Source organism: Gymnoscopelus braueri, assembly GCF_963280865.1.
Source record: "Gymnoscopelus braueri genome assembly, chromosome: 10".
Taxonomy (NCBI): domain Eukaryota; kingdom Metazoa; phylum Chordata; class Actinopteri; order Myctophiformes; family Myctophidae; genus Gymnoscopelus; species Gymnoscopelus braueri.
The window spans coordinates 34656878-34673532 of NC_137611.1; the positions used below are offsets into that span (position 1 = coordinate 34656878).

The following is a 16655-nucleotide window of genomic DNA, read 5'->3' on the forward strand; positions in this document are numbered from 1 at the left end:
GGTCAATATACTGTGCACTATGTTTATTTTCTGTGATACTTCACCTAGATTTGATTTGAGTTCGATTTAACACAGAGTTAGATTGACTACTAAACGTTCTTCCAATGTACTTCCTGAAATAGATTAGTGCACAGCAAAATGTGTGAGTGTTAGTTTATTTAATTCTGAAAGTAAAAGCAGATCCTTACGGGTCCAAAACCCCAGATCGTCCTGTGTTCGGAGATCCACCAGCAGCACCATTTAAAGTCTTTACAGTTTAATTCGGTCAAGCACCCTCTTAACCGTGTCAATACTCCAGTCCTTTCCCTGGCTTCAGTCCCTCTCATGTTCACATGTTTTCACTGCAAATATTTGGGTTAGTCTTGTATGTTTAGCGGTCCTCAGAACCCCCGTTGAAGGACATGCTGTTAGTGTACGTATGTATGTAGACCACGCTTGTTTGTTTTCTATCAGCAGGTTGTTCTGGTCTGATAATGAGTTGTACTGTAAGCATAACATCACAATCATTTTAACCACTGTTGGCTATTCAAAAACAGCAGATCTACAAGCTGAACTTGTTTTGTGCCAGGGACTCCCAGAAGAGAAGATTTGAATTGTGTTAAAATATATATATATATATTCAAAAGCGTGGCACGAAGTGAGGCGCTGTGAGAATAGCCAATGTATACAATATGGAAATGATTGTGATGCTGTATTAACACAAAGTTAGCTGGGGACCGCCTTTGAGCAGTGGTTCTCAAAGTGGGGTCTGGGGACCCCCAGGGGTTTTCAGGGAGTCCCCAGCTAAATGACTGGTAACTCTGAGAGTGTACAATTTGGTTACTAACACTAACACTAATGATTTGACCGTGTCTCTGGTCAGTGTGGCTGACTTGTTGTCTGTTTGCTTGTGTCATTCAGGTGCCTTCATGCTACCATACTTCATCATGCTGGTGTTCTGTGGGATCCCCCTGTTCTTCCTGGAGCTGTCCTTCGGTCAGTTTGCCAGCCTGGGCTGTCTAGGAGTCTGGAAGATCAGCCCTATGTTCAAAGGTTCGTGCACGTACTTGTGTGTCCGCACAATGCGCTCATTACTGGGTGTGCCGTGTTTATGTGCGCACGTCAGAGTGTGTGTGTGTGTGTGTGTGTGTGTGTGTGTGTGTGTGTGTGTGTGTGTAAAGTAACAGTTTTGGACGTATGAGGTTTCCCACCCGACTGAGAAGATATACTGTATGTGTATTGTGTAGTCTTTCATGTGCTATTGCTTACAAATGTTATGCTTAGCCTCATGAGTGTTGAATGAATTTAGACATAGTAAGATAACGTGGTTATTGTGTCCAACATGCTTTAGGTTTTATTGATGGTCTTTGTTGGATTTACATTTGTTATGGCATAAGCTTGTTTAAATTGATTCATGTGGGAAACCATGTGTTATCACTGCAGTGCAGCAACGGTATCCTGTATGCTAATTTGTTCCTTACACTGTTGCAACAGTAGGTACTATATAACACACGTAATAGCTATCATTAGAATTTGTTCTAGTGCGTGCGTGCGTGTGCATACAGTATGAAGGACAGGAGCAGATAGAAACAGAGTGATAGAGATATAAGGAGGGAGCGTTGAAAAGGGATTGAGCCAGTGTACGAGGCGGAGGTCAAAGATTACTTTCGGTTTTGGTGAAGACTATCCATATTTGGGAGCTGCTCACTAAGATGCAGACTTGACATGGAGGTATAAACAGATACCATGCATGCATGTGGCTTTTTCTACCTTTACTCTCCATCTTTTTCAGCAGATTCTTTGTTTCACCCAATCAAACACTTTAATTTGATCCTTGCGGTCGCTATTTGCTTCGGTTGCCATCTTGAGAAATGTTGGCTGACCTCCTGAGCTGCAAATAAAACTCCCTCCACTCCCAACACGTCACATTTTGACGCTTGTCAGATACCTTTGGCATCCGATGACAGGACACCCTTTCACTTACCACGTTGACGACAACTGATCATAACCAATTTACACATTAGGCTAATAATTGGACGGCGTTGAGTCGGCAGAAGCGGGACGTTCGCACCACTCTGTGCAGGCGCTCGTTTGGCTGTCACTTTGCTCAGGCGCGCCTCACAGGGTTCAAGGCGGCTTCTGCCATGTTTTGAACTTGCCAACGTTGCCTGGTTCTCAGTCACGTCACCATTCCATCATCAGTCACGTGACAGCACAGTCTATTAGACTACATTTCATTTTGGAAAATGATGCTAAAGATCTACTCACAATGACAAACACTGGCGTCACCTAGGCCATGATTTGGAAATGTCATTTTCTGACCAGAGAGGGGGCTGGACCTATTCCTCGCTCTGAGTTGAATTGCTGCTGTGCAACCGTTGTGTTGGTGCTGGTAATCATAGACATCTGTGGTCATAGAATTTCTGAAGTGCTCTTGAACATGGCTCTGAGGCCTCAGCAATGCATTGTGTCTGCATTGTGTGTCTGCCAGGTGCAATGTGAAAGAAACCGTTTTGCACACGTTGGACATGAAAAAACTCCTACAACTGTTAGTGTTGCATGTTTTGCCTATTTCACTGTATTTGTCTCCCGTCCCATATCCATCCCACAATGCAGTACTGTAGATGGCATGATGGCAGGGTCAATAGCACTTTTCTTAAAGGTATCATGACATTCATTTTCACTTTTTTTTTTTCCAATGTTTTATTTGGGGTTTTATGACCTCAATTACACCCAAAAAACCTGAACTTAGAACATTCAGTGGATTTTCTGTGGTCTGGGGTTTTCTGAATAATTAGGCTGAAAAGTAATCTGAGCTTGGCCCTTCGACAGTGAGGTCACAGTCGATTAATCCCGCCCACTCTCCTCCTCGCCCCTCCCCTCCCCTATCCTTTCCTTTGGGGGGGGCGGAGCAGAGGCGATGATTGACAGGCAAAATCCCTCACCAGCGACACCCGCAGGCAAAGATTTCTTTTTTCATTGCAGTTGAAAAGGCTTTAGAAATGTGAGAGAAAAACACCTGCCATGGATCACTGGAATGGAATTTTCACTTAAAACTTTTTGTACACTTTTGAAGGACCAGGACAAAGACTTTGAATGTGGTGTAAAAGTGAATGTCATTAAACCTTTAACAAAGTTACAAAGTGCTTAGACAACAGCCTGCAGCCTGTAGGAATACGTTCACTGACAAACATCAAGCTCCCGGCTTCCCTCCCCCAAACATGGGCCAATTGTGTTTGTATAGAAACGCTCGACAAAGCCGGGTGCACCACGGTGGATTCGAACCCACAACCTCTGCGGTGGTGGGAGGCACCCATTACATTTTAAGATGTATTCCCTATGATGCTTTGACATGGCTATTTTCACCATACTAAGGTTTCTATCTCTCTTCAACTCTCCAGGTGTGGGCTATGGCATGATGGTGGTGTCGACCTACATCGGCATTTACTACAATGTGGTCATTTGCATCTCATTCTACTACTTCTTCTCGTCCATGACCAACCTGCTGCCGTGGACCTTCTGCAACAACCCCTGGAACACGCCCGACTGTGTGGGTGTGGTGGACACGAATGGTGGACTACTCAATGTCAGCTTGATCAAGATGGCCAACGTTACCACCAGCGTGGTGGCGGGCGTCACTGAGGTGGTCAACAAAACTAAGAGGACCAGCCCCAGCGAAGAGTACTGGAAGTAAGAGATGGGTAGAAACGCTGGCTTTTTGTGTGCTTGGAAGTTTTGGAAAAATGCACAATAAGCTTCATTGTTTAAAAGCACATAAGCCCTATTTTGTCATGCTGCTGTGTTTTGATTGATTGAAAATGTTATTAGGCAAAAGAATGTAAAACAACACAGTTACATTTATAATGCTTTTGTCACAGGTGCAGATAGCAATGATAGCAGATCTACAAGCTTGTGAGCTTGTAGATCTGCTTTTTTTTGGAAGATTTTTCAAAACTTTACATTTTATGAGATTTTTTTTAAACCTTTAGAAAATGTTGGAAGGTTTTTGACTGTAATGACATGCCCAAAATAGGGACTATAGGTTTAAAGTTGTTAAAAAATACCATGGGAGATACCACTACGGATGTTTTGCCTAAGCACAAACACTAATAATATGTGTTGTTTCCCAGCTCATTGATTACTGATTATGTTGACAGTTGTAATGGACAGCTGGACATACAAAACATGCTCCAATCACACAACACTGTTAACACGCTGTATATAAAAGTCATGGCTTTATGAAAGCCGAGAGTTGCATACTGTAATTGGAAATGTTTTAGTAATTTTGTTTTTGATTAGTGAATACCAATGTGGATTAAACTAGGTGAATGGAGAAAGGTTGTTTGGCTAATCATGGCTAAGCGCTAATCAGCAGAAGGGCTTCAGAACACCTACTGTATAAGTACATTCTTGGTTTATTTTTGAAAGAAAGTCAGACATCTTTTTCTGCAGTTGAAGTAGTGCAGTAAGTGATTGTTTTGATAGGCACTTCACCAGATTATTAGAAACCTGAATTAGAGCCCTTCATGTGATGTATTTGTAGGAATGTATTTATATATGTGAGCTCAGTTCAATATTAAGACTTGAGAACACAGTCTAACTGTAACAACTTGGATTAAAATTGTCCCACATTAGAAAACAAACATCTACAAATCTCAACCATAGGGGAATCCTCCCTTGACCACCCTCAAGGAGATATGAAGCTTCAGGCAGCACTACTCTGCTACATACAATCTTTGGGTAACCGGTATCTAGAATACTGCATCTATGCAAACACACTCACACTTCCTTCGTGTGTACAGGGAAAGGTTATTCAAACACAGTGCTGGCATTAACAAGTATATGCACAGCTTGTATGTTCTGAGGTTCTCTCAGCACACCATGAAGAAAGAGTCACTTGTTTCTTTCCCCTCCGTCTGTTGAAGTAAGCCATTGTTTTGGTATGGCAGGCTTGAAATATGGGCTGCAGCCGTGCATGGCTATATCTGGACAATTCTCCTTCTATATTGTAAGCGTTTGCCCCAAGTGATTCAACACACAGATCAGACAGCTCTCACCAACAACAAAAAAACAATGAGAGCTCTTCCTCCGAAGCACTGTCTGGAACTATAAAGGCTACTTGTGTCCAGACCCTAGCTTTTGCCTCTCGCCCTGCCAACCATATCCCCCTACATAGCTATCAAGGTGTGACGACTTGACAGCCAGTTTTGATTCTCAAACGTTTTTATACCAGGTTAGGATCCCATTTTATGGGGGAAGGTTTTTGGCGAGGCCACACTTGATTTTATCGTGCAATTTGAAAGTTGAAATAAAGCATATTTTAAAATGAAGCGTACATTGGTAGCCTTGACTAGGAGTGAAAATGAATTTATAATGATGTGATTCCTGCCGATATTGTGTCTTATCAACATACTTTAAAAGTTATGGAAATTTGTTTCTGAACACATTTTGCCAGAACCTTAAAAAATAAATAACTTTCACAGGCTATGCTTTAAAAAAAAACACCTTCACCTTCTCGTGACCCCACTTGGGGTCCCGACCCATAATTTGTGAACCTCTGCTCTAAAGTGACTCATTACAGTTTGACATTGTACACTGACGTGTCTGTATTTCTTATGTATTTGTTTCTCATTCTCCCTTTCATTATTCTCTTCCTCCCTCCTCCCTCTGTTGTCAGAAACTATGTGCTGAACATCTCAGATGACATCGGTAACTTTGGCGAGGTGAGGCTGCCTCTCCTGGGCTGCCTGGCTGTCTCCTGGGTGGTCGTGTTCCTCTGTCTCATCAGAGGAGTCAAGTCTTCAGGAAAGGTCAGTCTCACAGCTTTGACATCGCTCTATTTGAAAGCTGTTGTTCTCTTTTGCTTCAAAAGACTTAGTTCAGCTACACAACATGGAGTGGGTGGCATGGGTATGCAGAACCATGGACTGATTACAGTGGGGTGGCATGGGTATGCAGAACCATGGACTGTTTTGTGCCAAGGCACACCAATTGTCAAGTGAAAAATTCATGCCACCCCTGTTTTAATAGCAGTTGAAGCTCGTAACGCTTCACGATGAGACACATCAGCTTGTAGATTAGCTTCTTTTATATATATATATATATATATATATTATATATATATATACTGTTTTTATTTATTCCCCCCCCCCTTCTAGGGATGGCTTTCCCAAGTGCAAACGTGTGCCAAGCACGATCTTTGTTTCATTATAAGCCAATAATCACCAAAGATGGTCCTTTTGTTTAGAGGTGTCTGACCCAAAACCAGCACAGATGATGGAGGCAGTTCAAGGCTCAATCACAGTTTATTAAAGGAACATTAACAATGTTCAGGGAGAAGGGAGACTGCGTATCTTGCAAATAAGTCGAGTCGGTCGGATTGTCCAGAACCGCCAGAAAAGTCTCTGGCTGTGGCCCAAATGAGCCAATTGATTGCCATGGCAACCCCAGCCTAAGCTTGATTTGGCAAATTCCCCACACCTGTCGAATTCCCCATAAAAGGGGCACGGACAGACAGATAGAGATCTCCATATGTGGGCATCAAAGGGACACAGGCAGACAGACAGACGGTTACAACGGGTACTCTGACAACGGGTATAACGGGTATTGCATAACAGGGTGGGGCATGCATAACTCTATTTGCATCGTTCCCAACTTGCACCGTTCCCGAGTATGCCGGTGCCCAACGGTCACCTGTCTAGTCACTTCAAATTGACTGAGAATGAAGCTTAGCACATACCTCCCCTCAACTAGTTGCCCTAGGCAACGGGGCTGTCCGAGAGTCTAGGCTCCTCACACTGGTTCTCGAGATATATATGTATGTATGTACAGTGTGTGTGTGTGTGTATGTATATATATACACACACACACATAAATAAATAATATAATATATAATGATAATAATCTTTTTTTGCATATTAATATATGGTTGTCACAAAATCCTGTAGCACACCTGGACTTGTATCACGGAAAACCAATGAGTGAATTTGAGAACCACAGGATTACAACATTGACACATTTGGTACTCTCTTTCTCTCTCTCTCTCTGTGTGTGTGTGTGTGTGTGTGTGTGTGTGTGTGTGTGTGTGTGTGTGTGTGTGTGTGTGTGTGTGTGTGTGTGTGTGTGTGTGTGTGTGTGTGTGTGTGTGTGTGTGTGTGTGTGTGTGTGTGTGTACTTGCTTGCTTGCTTGCGTTCCCAGGTGGTGTATTTCACAGCCACATTCCCTTACTTAGTTCTGACCATCCTGTTCATCCGGGGAATCACTCTGGATGGAGCCATGAACGGTATCAAATACTACCTGACTCCACAGTGGGAGAAAATCCTCGACGCCAAGGTACTGTACCAACATTGATTGATTGATTGTCACCCAACATTCATACTGTCAGTATAGTACAGTATAGAGTACTGACAGACAGATTTTCTTCATTCTCTTGTTCTGGATTTAATGAATTATGTATGTGTGTGTAAATAACTAGGTCTGGGGAGATGCTGCATCTCAGATCTTCTACTCTCTGGGCTGCGCCTGGGGAGGTCTCATCACCATGGCCTCTTACAACAAGTTCCACAACAACTGTTACAGGTTGGTTCTCCAGACCCCTATTAGGTCCTGTCGGTAACAGAAAAAAAGAAATCCATCATTAAAAGATAGCATCTGTCAGACATCTCAGAGGAAGGGAAAGTCAAGTGAACAATGAAAGTGCTGACTTCGGCAAGTTCTCCACCAAAGTGCTCCGATACGTAAAGAAAAATGACTATTGTGCTTCTATACATCTGTGCTTCCAGTGTTACTCACCAACACAGCCAGGTTTAAACTTTAAAGCTTTGCCTTAGCAAAATATGTTTAAACAATTAAGTGCTTAGCTAATTAATCGACCAGTTACAAATGATTTCCACCACTTAACCCATTAAGACCTGAGGCCGATTCTACAAATGCCTTCTAAATCAGTAGTTCTCCTTCTCAAAGTGACGTGTATTTGGCTACGGACCCCCATCTGAAAATGTTTTGTGCCAGGGACCCCCAGAAGAGAAGATTTGTGTAAAAAATATATAAATCATTCAACATTTTTTAAACACTTTCAACATTTTTCAAAAGATTTTCAGAAATAGCAGATACTATTTTTGAGAACAACTGTTCTAGACCAATGTTCTAAAGAGTTTTTTGAAAAACGTATGTTGCTATATATAGCTAAAATCTAAAATGTCGCAGGCGCTTTCCCTATTTTAATTTTAATAGGTTAATAGCATCCTGCCATTCTGACGATTCCAAAATTCCAAAAAATCTGTTTACATAATTGAGTATTTAATAATTGCTCGCGCAAGGTTCAGGGTTTATGATGGTTTACCTTCTCAAACATAGCGAATCAATGGCAGCGCTTAGCTAGAAAAGTTGCCAGTTATTCACGTGTATGAGCCTGTGTTCTTTACACTGTATGTGTGTGAGTGTGAAACCGTTGGTTTACGTGCACCTACAGTATCTATCTGTGTCAGGGCAGGGCTCCTGTCGGTCTGTATATCCGGGTGTCCGTTTTTGTCTTTGCTCTCATGCTGCAAATTCCCACAGACAATTGTGTGTACTGCTTGGGGTTGTGGTGAATTAAGCAGACAGTGTGCGTGTTGCTTAGCTGTTCAGCATGAAGCACCGACAGATGGGGTGGTTACACTTGTCTCTTCAATACAACCTGGTGCATCCGATCATGCCAGTTCACATTAAACTGTCAGGTGTTGAACACTCTCAGGTAGGATCTTGTGAGCCAGGCTTCCTGCTGAGGGGGCCTGGCTCACATGGAGTTCAGATCTCAGTGAGGTGTAGACAATCTGGACCGATGTATTTCATTCATGCCTTGGAACGCTGAAAACATCTAACATGCTTGCTTGGTTATTATGTGCTTATTGGTCGATTCTGGATTCATGTCTGACTGTCACCACCCTGCTTATTAATGTTATTAACTATTAAGCTTAAAATGTACAGTAGGCTATGTAAATGCCAAATGTTTCGTAGCATATTGCCTAGGGCCAATATATAAAAACTACAGGTTGGATTGCCAGATACTTGCTGTGCAGCATAATTATTTTTAGCATCATTATTTTTAGACCTGCTAGTGGCAGGGGTCAAAGCATGACTGTTGGTTTGGTCCCAAATATCCTATCTTGAAAACTGCAGGCTGGATTGCTGTAACATTTGCTGTGTAACATCATGCTCCCCGTATGATTGGCCCTACTGATTTTGGTGACTCATATCCCTTCCTCTAGCGCCACCATTTGGCCAAAAAATACTGCTTGCTCACATTTGACAAGATATCTTGAAAACTTGCTGAGTTCCTCTGCTCCCCAGTCACCCCATGGCCTTTCCTCCAGTGCCTAACTAATGGACATATTGCTAAGAAACTGGCTTGGTGCAATTCCTGAGCATGGTAGGTGAACCCTAACCATTTGAGGGACCCCATTTGCCCAGTTGTGGCGATGATGACAATGTTGTTCGTTTCAAACTCTGGTTTGGTGTAAGGAGCAGCACAACCACAGCAGTATAAGGGCTCCCTCGTAACAGAGGTCTTGTATCTCAATGGAATTCACCTGTAAAAATACAGGTCAAATAAAACAACAACGCCCGATTCATACTTGCGTGTCGCATTGCCCGATGGAGCATAAATTAGGCTTGAGCCTTTTTCTGTTGTAGAATGCACATGCGTCCTCCAAGTCCTGGGGCCTCACTGTTAGGAACCAATTGCAAATCTGAGCAGGCATGTGCACTGAAATGTCAAGTGTGTGAACACACATGCGGACACATCTGAGCTGCGATGTGATTGCAAACTTTGCATTGTAAAAACAAGTGTAATAACCATACCCGGAGATCAGCATGGCAGGGGGGGCCTGCGGTAAGAGGAGAGGACAGGCACACATATAGGCGAGGGCGCAAAGATAGAGGGATGAGAAAGGAAGTGAAGGCCCAACTGTACACACATGTCACGGTGGTGACAGAATAGAGAGCTCGTCTTAGACATAGTACTGGAGGTAATGAGGCCACTGTACAGCGAGGGACATGAGGAGGGAGAAAATTCAAGGGAAGAGAGGAGAGAGGAGGAGGATCTGTCAGTCAGCCTCCTGTAAGGCATGTGAGGAGGTTTCACTGCGGAGGGCTGAAGAGGAAAGTCTGACTGAATAAATGAGGGACGGGGGGGGACGTGAGATAAGGGGAGGTCAGCAAGAACGACGGAGATAAAGAAAACTTTTACCGCCTTTTGACTGCAGTTAAGGAGCCTGCGTGCCTCTGAGCCGGTGTGCCTGTGTGCCCGTGAGCTAGTGTGCCGGTGTGCGTTTGTGTGCATGGGCGATGAGGGAATGGGGGAGGTGGGTACAGGGATGAAGATAAGGAGCGGAGGAAGATGCTGTTTAGTCCCATATAAGCTGTAGGTTGTGTGGTCCCCCGCGTGCTGAAGGAGCAAGCGTTGGAGGAAACATAAACTGAGGGATGGGAGGGGGGGGTGTTGGTTCGGGTTTGAGGGCAGAGCATTATCATTTTGTTCTTCTGCCAGGACTGTGAGGTTGTGGTATCTCCTCGTGCAGCAGTACAGTCACATAATCATCTTCCTTGGCAGCTGTGGCTCTGGAGGTAGAGTGGCCTTTTGGGAACCAGAAGGTTCCCGGTTAAATCCCCGGCTCTTCCTGGCTTCACGTTGGAAGAAGTGTCCTTGAGATGAACCGAATTGAACCGCTACCGTTGCAGGGTGGTACCTTTGCATGGTTACCTCCACTGTCTGTGTGTGTGTCTGCGTGAATGGATGAATGTAGCGCACATTGTAAAGGGTTTTGTAAATGCAGACTACTACTGTACAAATGCAAACCCTTTTCCCTGCTGTGGTGCACTTACCCATGGAGCCAATACCTGGCCTCCTGCAGCACCCCCAAGTGGCGGAGAAGCTGAAATGCAGTCATTGTACATCCTCCTATAATTTGACAAACCTCTGTTATGGTGTCATGGTGGTGAGGCCAAAATTGCTAAACTACAAACTACAAGGAAGAGGGCTTTCAAAACTGAAATTGAGTTTAGTATTAATACTGTATCTGGTCCTGACTCAGTGGACATGATTCTGGATCTGTCATAAGGTTATAGGGTTGAGCATTTTATGGAGAGTAAAATGGAAACGTGTCTCCTACATCATTATTTTTTATAAATTCCCTTTATTTGACTGTAACTTCCATCTAGAAGCCTTTTTACTTACCCTTGCCATTATGACAATGTGTATTATGCTAGCAATTAACTGCATCTGAAAAGACCGTAATAACTTTTACACCCAACACTTGTTTCTCCTATATTTTGTTCCCTGTTTTATATTCTGTGCTGCCAGCATGGAAGCTGGTTTCTACTTTACACTTAAAGGAATAGTTCACCCAAAAAAATTACTTATTTTCTGTCAATTACACACCCCATGAAGCATTGAATTCATGAGATTTTTTTTGTTTTCGTCGCATTCCTAAGCCAATCATTTGATTACCGTGGAAAGATGCCAATGTATACCGGAAATACATCAAATTATTGGCTCAGGAATGTGTCAAAAATAAAAAAAATCTCCATGAATTCAAAGCCTCATGGGGTGTGTAATTGATAGAAAATAAGCAATTTTTTGGCTGAACTATTCCTTTTAAGGTTAATCACTTTCAGCCACATTGTCACTTTCTCAACAGCATGCTCAACTGCACTGTGTATTGCGAGATGCTTAAGTTGAATCACTCCTAACTTTTTGTTTTCCACTCTCTCTCTCTCTCTCTCTCTCTCTAATATCCAGGGACAGCATCATCATCAGCATAACAAACTGTGCGACCAGCGTGTACGCGGGCTTCGTCATCTTCTCCATCCTGGGCTTCATGGCTCACCACCTCGGCGTCCCTGTGGACGAGGTGGCTGACCACGGCCCGGGGCTGGCCTTCGTGGCCTACCCAGAAGCCCTCACTCTGCTCCCCATCTCCCCGCTTTGGTCCCTGCTGTTCTTCTTCATGCTGATCCTGCTGGGACTGGGGACACAGGTGAGACCCGGGGAACACATGCTCATGTTCATGATTTGGTCTGCTTATGTAGCGGTGTTAATTTTGTCTGCGTGGTGTGTGACAGAATTCGGCGACAATGGGAAAGGGACACAGTTTTAGGACCTGCGCAGCTTATCGCTCGTTAGAAGCGCAACTAAACACCATAATTAACCCATTAAGACCTGAGGCGATTCTTAAAAATGTTTTCTAAATCCTAACAGTTTTTTGAAAAAAAACGAAACATTTTTTTTTAAAGATTTTTCAAAAATAGCAGATCTACAAGCTCATAGCTATGAGCTTGTATATCTGCTATTTTTGAATAGCCAAAGAAATCTAAAGTGACACAGATGCATTCCAGGTATTAATGGGATAAAATACACATTAGCGTGCATTCAGTGATATTCACATCGCGGTACAAGTAACGTTACAAGGCAAGACATTTATACACATTGAATATAGCTTTTTTGCCACGCTAAATAACACAGATTAGCAGGTGCTTAAAATTCTCAGCCTACCACGTGTGTTTTCCAAAGTAGTCTGGGAAGAAGGAAGGGGGTTTGCTCCCCAAGTTTGTTTTGTTTTGTTAAGCGACTTTGAATATCTAGAAAAGCTATATAAGTCGCATGTATTATTATGTACACTTTAACCACATTAACCCTGGTGTGCCTATTTTCATTAATTGATTAATATGTGTATTTCTGAAATTGAGAGAAAATAGGAGATCTACAAGTTCACAATGCGTTGCATAGTGATGTATAATGACTGCAGGGATTTGTTCGCTCCTTATCATTCTTAAAGTAATACTAGGTAACGTTTTCAACAAAACTAAAGTTAAATTGTATATCTTTTGCGAGTGGCAAAAGTTTCACAACACCCACTCCGTGAATTTCACCCCCGGAAGCCTTTTATTTATATATTTTCTATTGAACCTGTACGGGGGGGACTTTCCCGGGAAAATGACGTTCCTGGCCAACGTCATGACGTCGTGGCCGACGTCCTCAGGAACTACCGCAACGGTTTCCTGTTTGGCCAGGAACTACCGCGCTATTAACAAAAAGGAACCTCACGCTGATTTTAAGATAATGTAGGATTGGAAGATCGAAAAAGAACAGAAAAAGAAAGCACAGCTTATGGTAACTAATGCTCCACTGGCTAAGAGAAACGATCCGTAGATAGTATAAAACAATTAAAAGATCGCTTTTTGAAACGCTTCCGGCTTCCGGTGAAAACGAATGGAATTCTGGGTAATCGAGGACTAGGGAAATTGTATGCAGTTACGGTAGTGACCAGCAGAGGTTGCTAAAAATCGTTATTTGTGATTCTGCATTGTACAACTTTAACATGTTACTCAACATAATCGTTAATACTTAAATATGTAGGGACAAGTTGTTTTGGAATGCCGTACTTCCTGGGTCTAACTTGAGATCTTTCTGCTGGCTGATATTGTCAGAGACTTTAGCTCCTCATGTGCATCTCTGTTTGACATACTAGTTCTTGTTCCTTTTTGACCCTGTGTTGTTTGCCATACTTGTAGTTTTGCCTGCTGGAGACCCTGGTGACGGCCGTCGTTGATGAGATTGGAACAGACTGGATCATGAAGAACAAGACCGTGGTTACTGGTGGAGTGGCTGTAGTGGGCTTCCTGCTCGGGGTTCCACTAACCACACGGGTACATGCTGCATAAACACATACCGTTGATTCCGGGCAGAAACCTCTTATCTCCTTATTTTAACTTTTTGTGTTTTTTTTTGCAAATTAACACCTTACTTGGTCACACAAAAAGTATCAAAAGTAGCAGATCTGCAAGATCAAAACACGGCGCGAAGCGACGCGGGTTTTGAGCTTTTCGATCTGCTTTTGATACTTTTGAATTTGAATCCTGAAAAGTAACAGTTTTGGACATATGAGGTTTCCACGATTTCCAGACCATGCATACTGTAGGTAGAAAATGTCTCAGATTTTTAAAAGGTGCAGAATTTCCCTAAAAAAAATTATGATTGTGAAATAATCATTTCAATGTAATAATTGTGTCGGGTCTTGAACCTGACGGCGGCCATAATTACTGTTGGTTCCTTTTTCGTTGGGAAAGATACTTGAATAGTCATTTGGAGGCAGAGCTCACTCTATAGTGGTGTAAAGTGCACAAATGCTGCCTTATACACCTCACTCAGGGAAAAAGGAACCTCATGCAACAGAGGTATTGTGATGTTGAGTGTAGTGTGACATCTAGTGGTGGAACGTTGTCTATAGCACTTTTAATATTAACTTTTGCCTCTGTTTGCTATGTATGTTTAGGCGGGAATCTATTGGCTGTTGCTGATGGATAACTACGCTGCTAGCTTCTCTCTGGTGGTCATCTCCTGCATTATGTGCGTCTGCGTTATGTATGTTTATGGTAAGTAACCACGATAATCTCCTGCATTATCTCACCACTACACACACACACGTAGTGGATTACTCTATCGATTACTTTTTGGATTAATCGAATAAACAAGAAGTGTGTTTTAAAAAAATATTATAGGTTTTTATCAAGGAATCAATTAACCACTACGTTATTTTATACTTTGTCGTACAATAGTGTATTGCAAGTTCACAACCCACTATTTTCGAAAACAGGGATAGATTATTAAATTATATATTTTTTTATAATCATTTAGACCTGGAACACCTATAGACGAATCCACAGAGCGCTGCGGTGTCAGACTCCTGCTGCGGTTTGCATTCTGACACCGCAGTTATGATTGCGCCAGGGGAGCGCTCTGTGGATTCGTCTATACGTTGTTATACCTTTCAAGCCGGGAACACATTTTCAGAAAAATTAGGTCAGGATTTAGAATGGGCCTCAGGTCTAAATGGGTTAACTGTTACAGCCCTACTTCTCTGTATGGTGGACTGTGACTGACAAAGCTGTGTTGCATGGGTGCAGGCCACAAAAACTACTTCAAAGACGTCGAGATGATGCTGGGATTCCCTCCTCCACTCTTCTTCAGGGTCTGCTGGAGATTCGTCTCACCTCTCATCATCAGCGTAAGTGGACACTCACTGATGATGACACACACACACACACACACACACACACACACACACACACACACACACACACACACACACACACACACATCTTGGTCTTGGTGACACATTGTTATGGACCTGACCTACATTTCAATCCGGCCACTGTTACTTATATTCCCGATATAAAGCTCTAATGCAAATCTTGCTAGAGAATAGAACCCTTGCAACTATGATCAGTGGTATTTCCCAAGCATGCACATTAGTGCACTAATCTGCTCTGCCGACCAAGAAACACAGTGTGATGGATTAGTGCTCGGAACCTTTGTTGTTTTCTGTTCTCTCTTTTGTTGTTTTCTCTTCTATTTTGTGATAATGACCAGTTATTTGGGTGTGTGTGGGTGTGTGGGTAAATCCATGACTTATTATGACCTGCCCAGAACAGGGTTCCTGTGTTTCAGGGTTAGGGGAAATTGTATTGGGAAAATCACTTCTTCTTTATTGTGGTGAATAGCATGCGGATACGGACGTTTCTATTGTTACTTTTATATAGCGTTTTTCTTTCTATTAAAATCCCACTGTTTTTAAACTCGTCTTCAACAATAGATGCCACGCGCAGCCATTGAGACGATGATGGTGTTCAACTGAAGAAACTGAAATGTCTTTTCTTCTCTCCCACATCTCTCGGTCCTTCCAGTTCATTCTGATTTTCACGGTCATCCAGTACAAGCCCATCACCTACAACGACTATGTGTACCCCGGCTGGTCCCTGGCTATAGGCTTTTTCATGGCCATGTCCTCGGTGATCTGCATACCTACCTATGCCCTCTACAAGATCTCCAAGTCCCCAGGATCCACCTTCAAAGAGGTACAGTGCCATGGCACACCTGGGAGAAAAGTGCCTCTCCTGGCTTATCTGCTACGTACTCACTGATAGCACCAGAACTAGGTGGTGCAAAGGGAATGATTTATGACAATAAAATAACTGCAGCGCTAGAAAGTTTCACTTTCCAGGAGGGGGGGGGGTCAGTTTTCCTTTACGGTGAAGTACAAATTGAAGGTATTTTATTGATGTCGGTTGGTTATAATATACCATCTGCGACAGAGGACCCTTTCACTTATTCTCTCTCTCTCTCTCCTCCCCCCCCCATCCTATCCATCCCTATAGCGATTGCGGGCCGCATGCCGGCCAGACCCCAATTGGGGCCCCACCCTACAAGAGCACCGGATAGGCCGCTATGCGCCCATGGCGTCAGAGCCGGACTCCGTGGAGGTTTGCCCACTCAAGGAGAAGGAGAAGGAGGAGCTGAAGGAGGAGGAGAAGGAGCAGGAGAAGAAGGAGGACATCAGCCTCACCCTCCTGGGAAGCAACGGCTCCACCAACACACAACACAACAGCCCCAACCCCAGCGCATAGACACTGGGGGGGCGAGGGGGCCACGCAGCTCCTCCCCCCCGCCCCAGCATCTCCTCCTTCCTTCGCCTTCCCTCCGTCCCTCCCTTCCCATCTCCTCCAACCTCATACCCACCCATTCTCCTCACCCGACTTTCCCACAGTCCTCTGTGGGGGAGATCCCATTCGCTGGAGACCTTTACATATTGTAAGGGCTTATTATTTCTGTCCTAACCTCTTCTATCTGTCTGTCGTC

The 16655-nt window shown here is 43.4% G+C and overlaps 1 protein-coding gene across 1 annotated transcript in view; it reads left to right on the plus strand.

The window, feature by feature from the left end:
* Window positions 1-16423, plus strand: part of slc6a9 (solute carrier family 6 member 9) — a gene marked incomplete at its 3' end in the record, with an annotated part of 67236 nt that extends 50813 nt beyond the window's left edge. The window contains exons 3-13 of the mRNA XM_080440367.1: window positions 901-1032; window positions 3381-3669; window positions 5657-5789; window positions 7178-7312; window positions 7455-7558; window positions 11760-11997; window positions 13532-13666; window positions 14293-14392; window positions 14924-15024; window positions 15704-15874; window positions 16175-16423. Coding sequence (XP_080296493.1) covers window positions 901-1032; window positions 3381-3669; window positions 5657-5789; window positions 7178-7312; window positions 7455-7558; window positions 11760-11997; window positions 13532-13666; window positions 14293-14392; window positions 14924-15024; window positions 15704-15874; window positions 16175-16423 — 1787 coding nt within the window. The remainder of the gene's footprint in view (window positions 1-900; window positions 1033-3380; window positions 3670-5656; window positions 5790-7177; window positions 7313-7454; window positions 7559-11759; window positions 11998-13531; window positions 13667-14292; window positions 14393-14923; window positions 15025-15703; window positions 15875-16174) is intronic.
* Window positions 16424-16655: the final 232 nt, after the last annotated feature.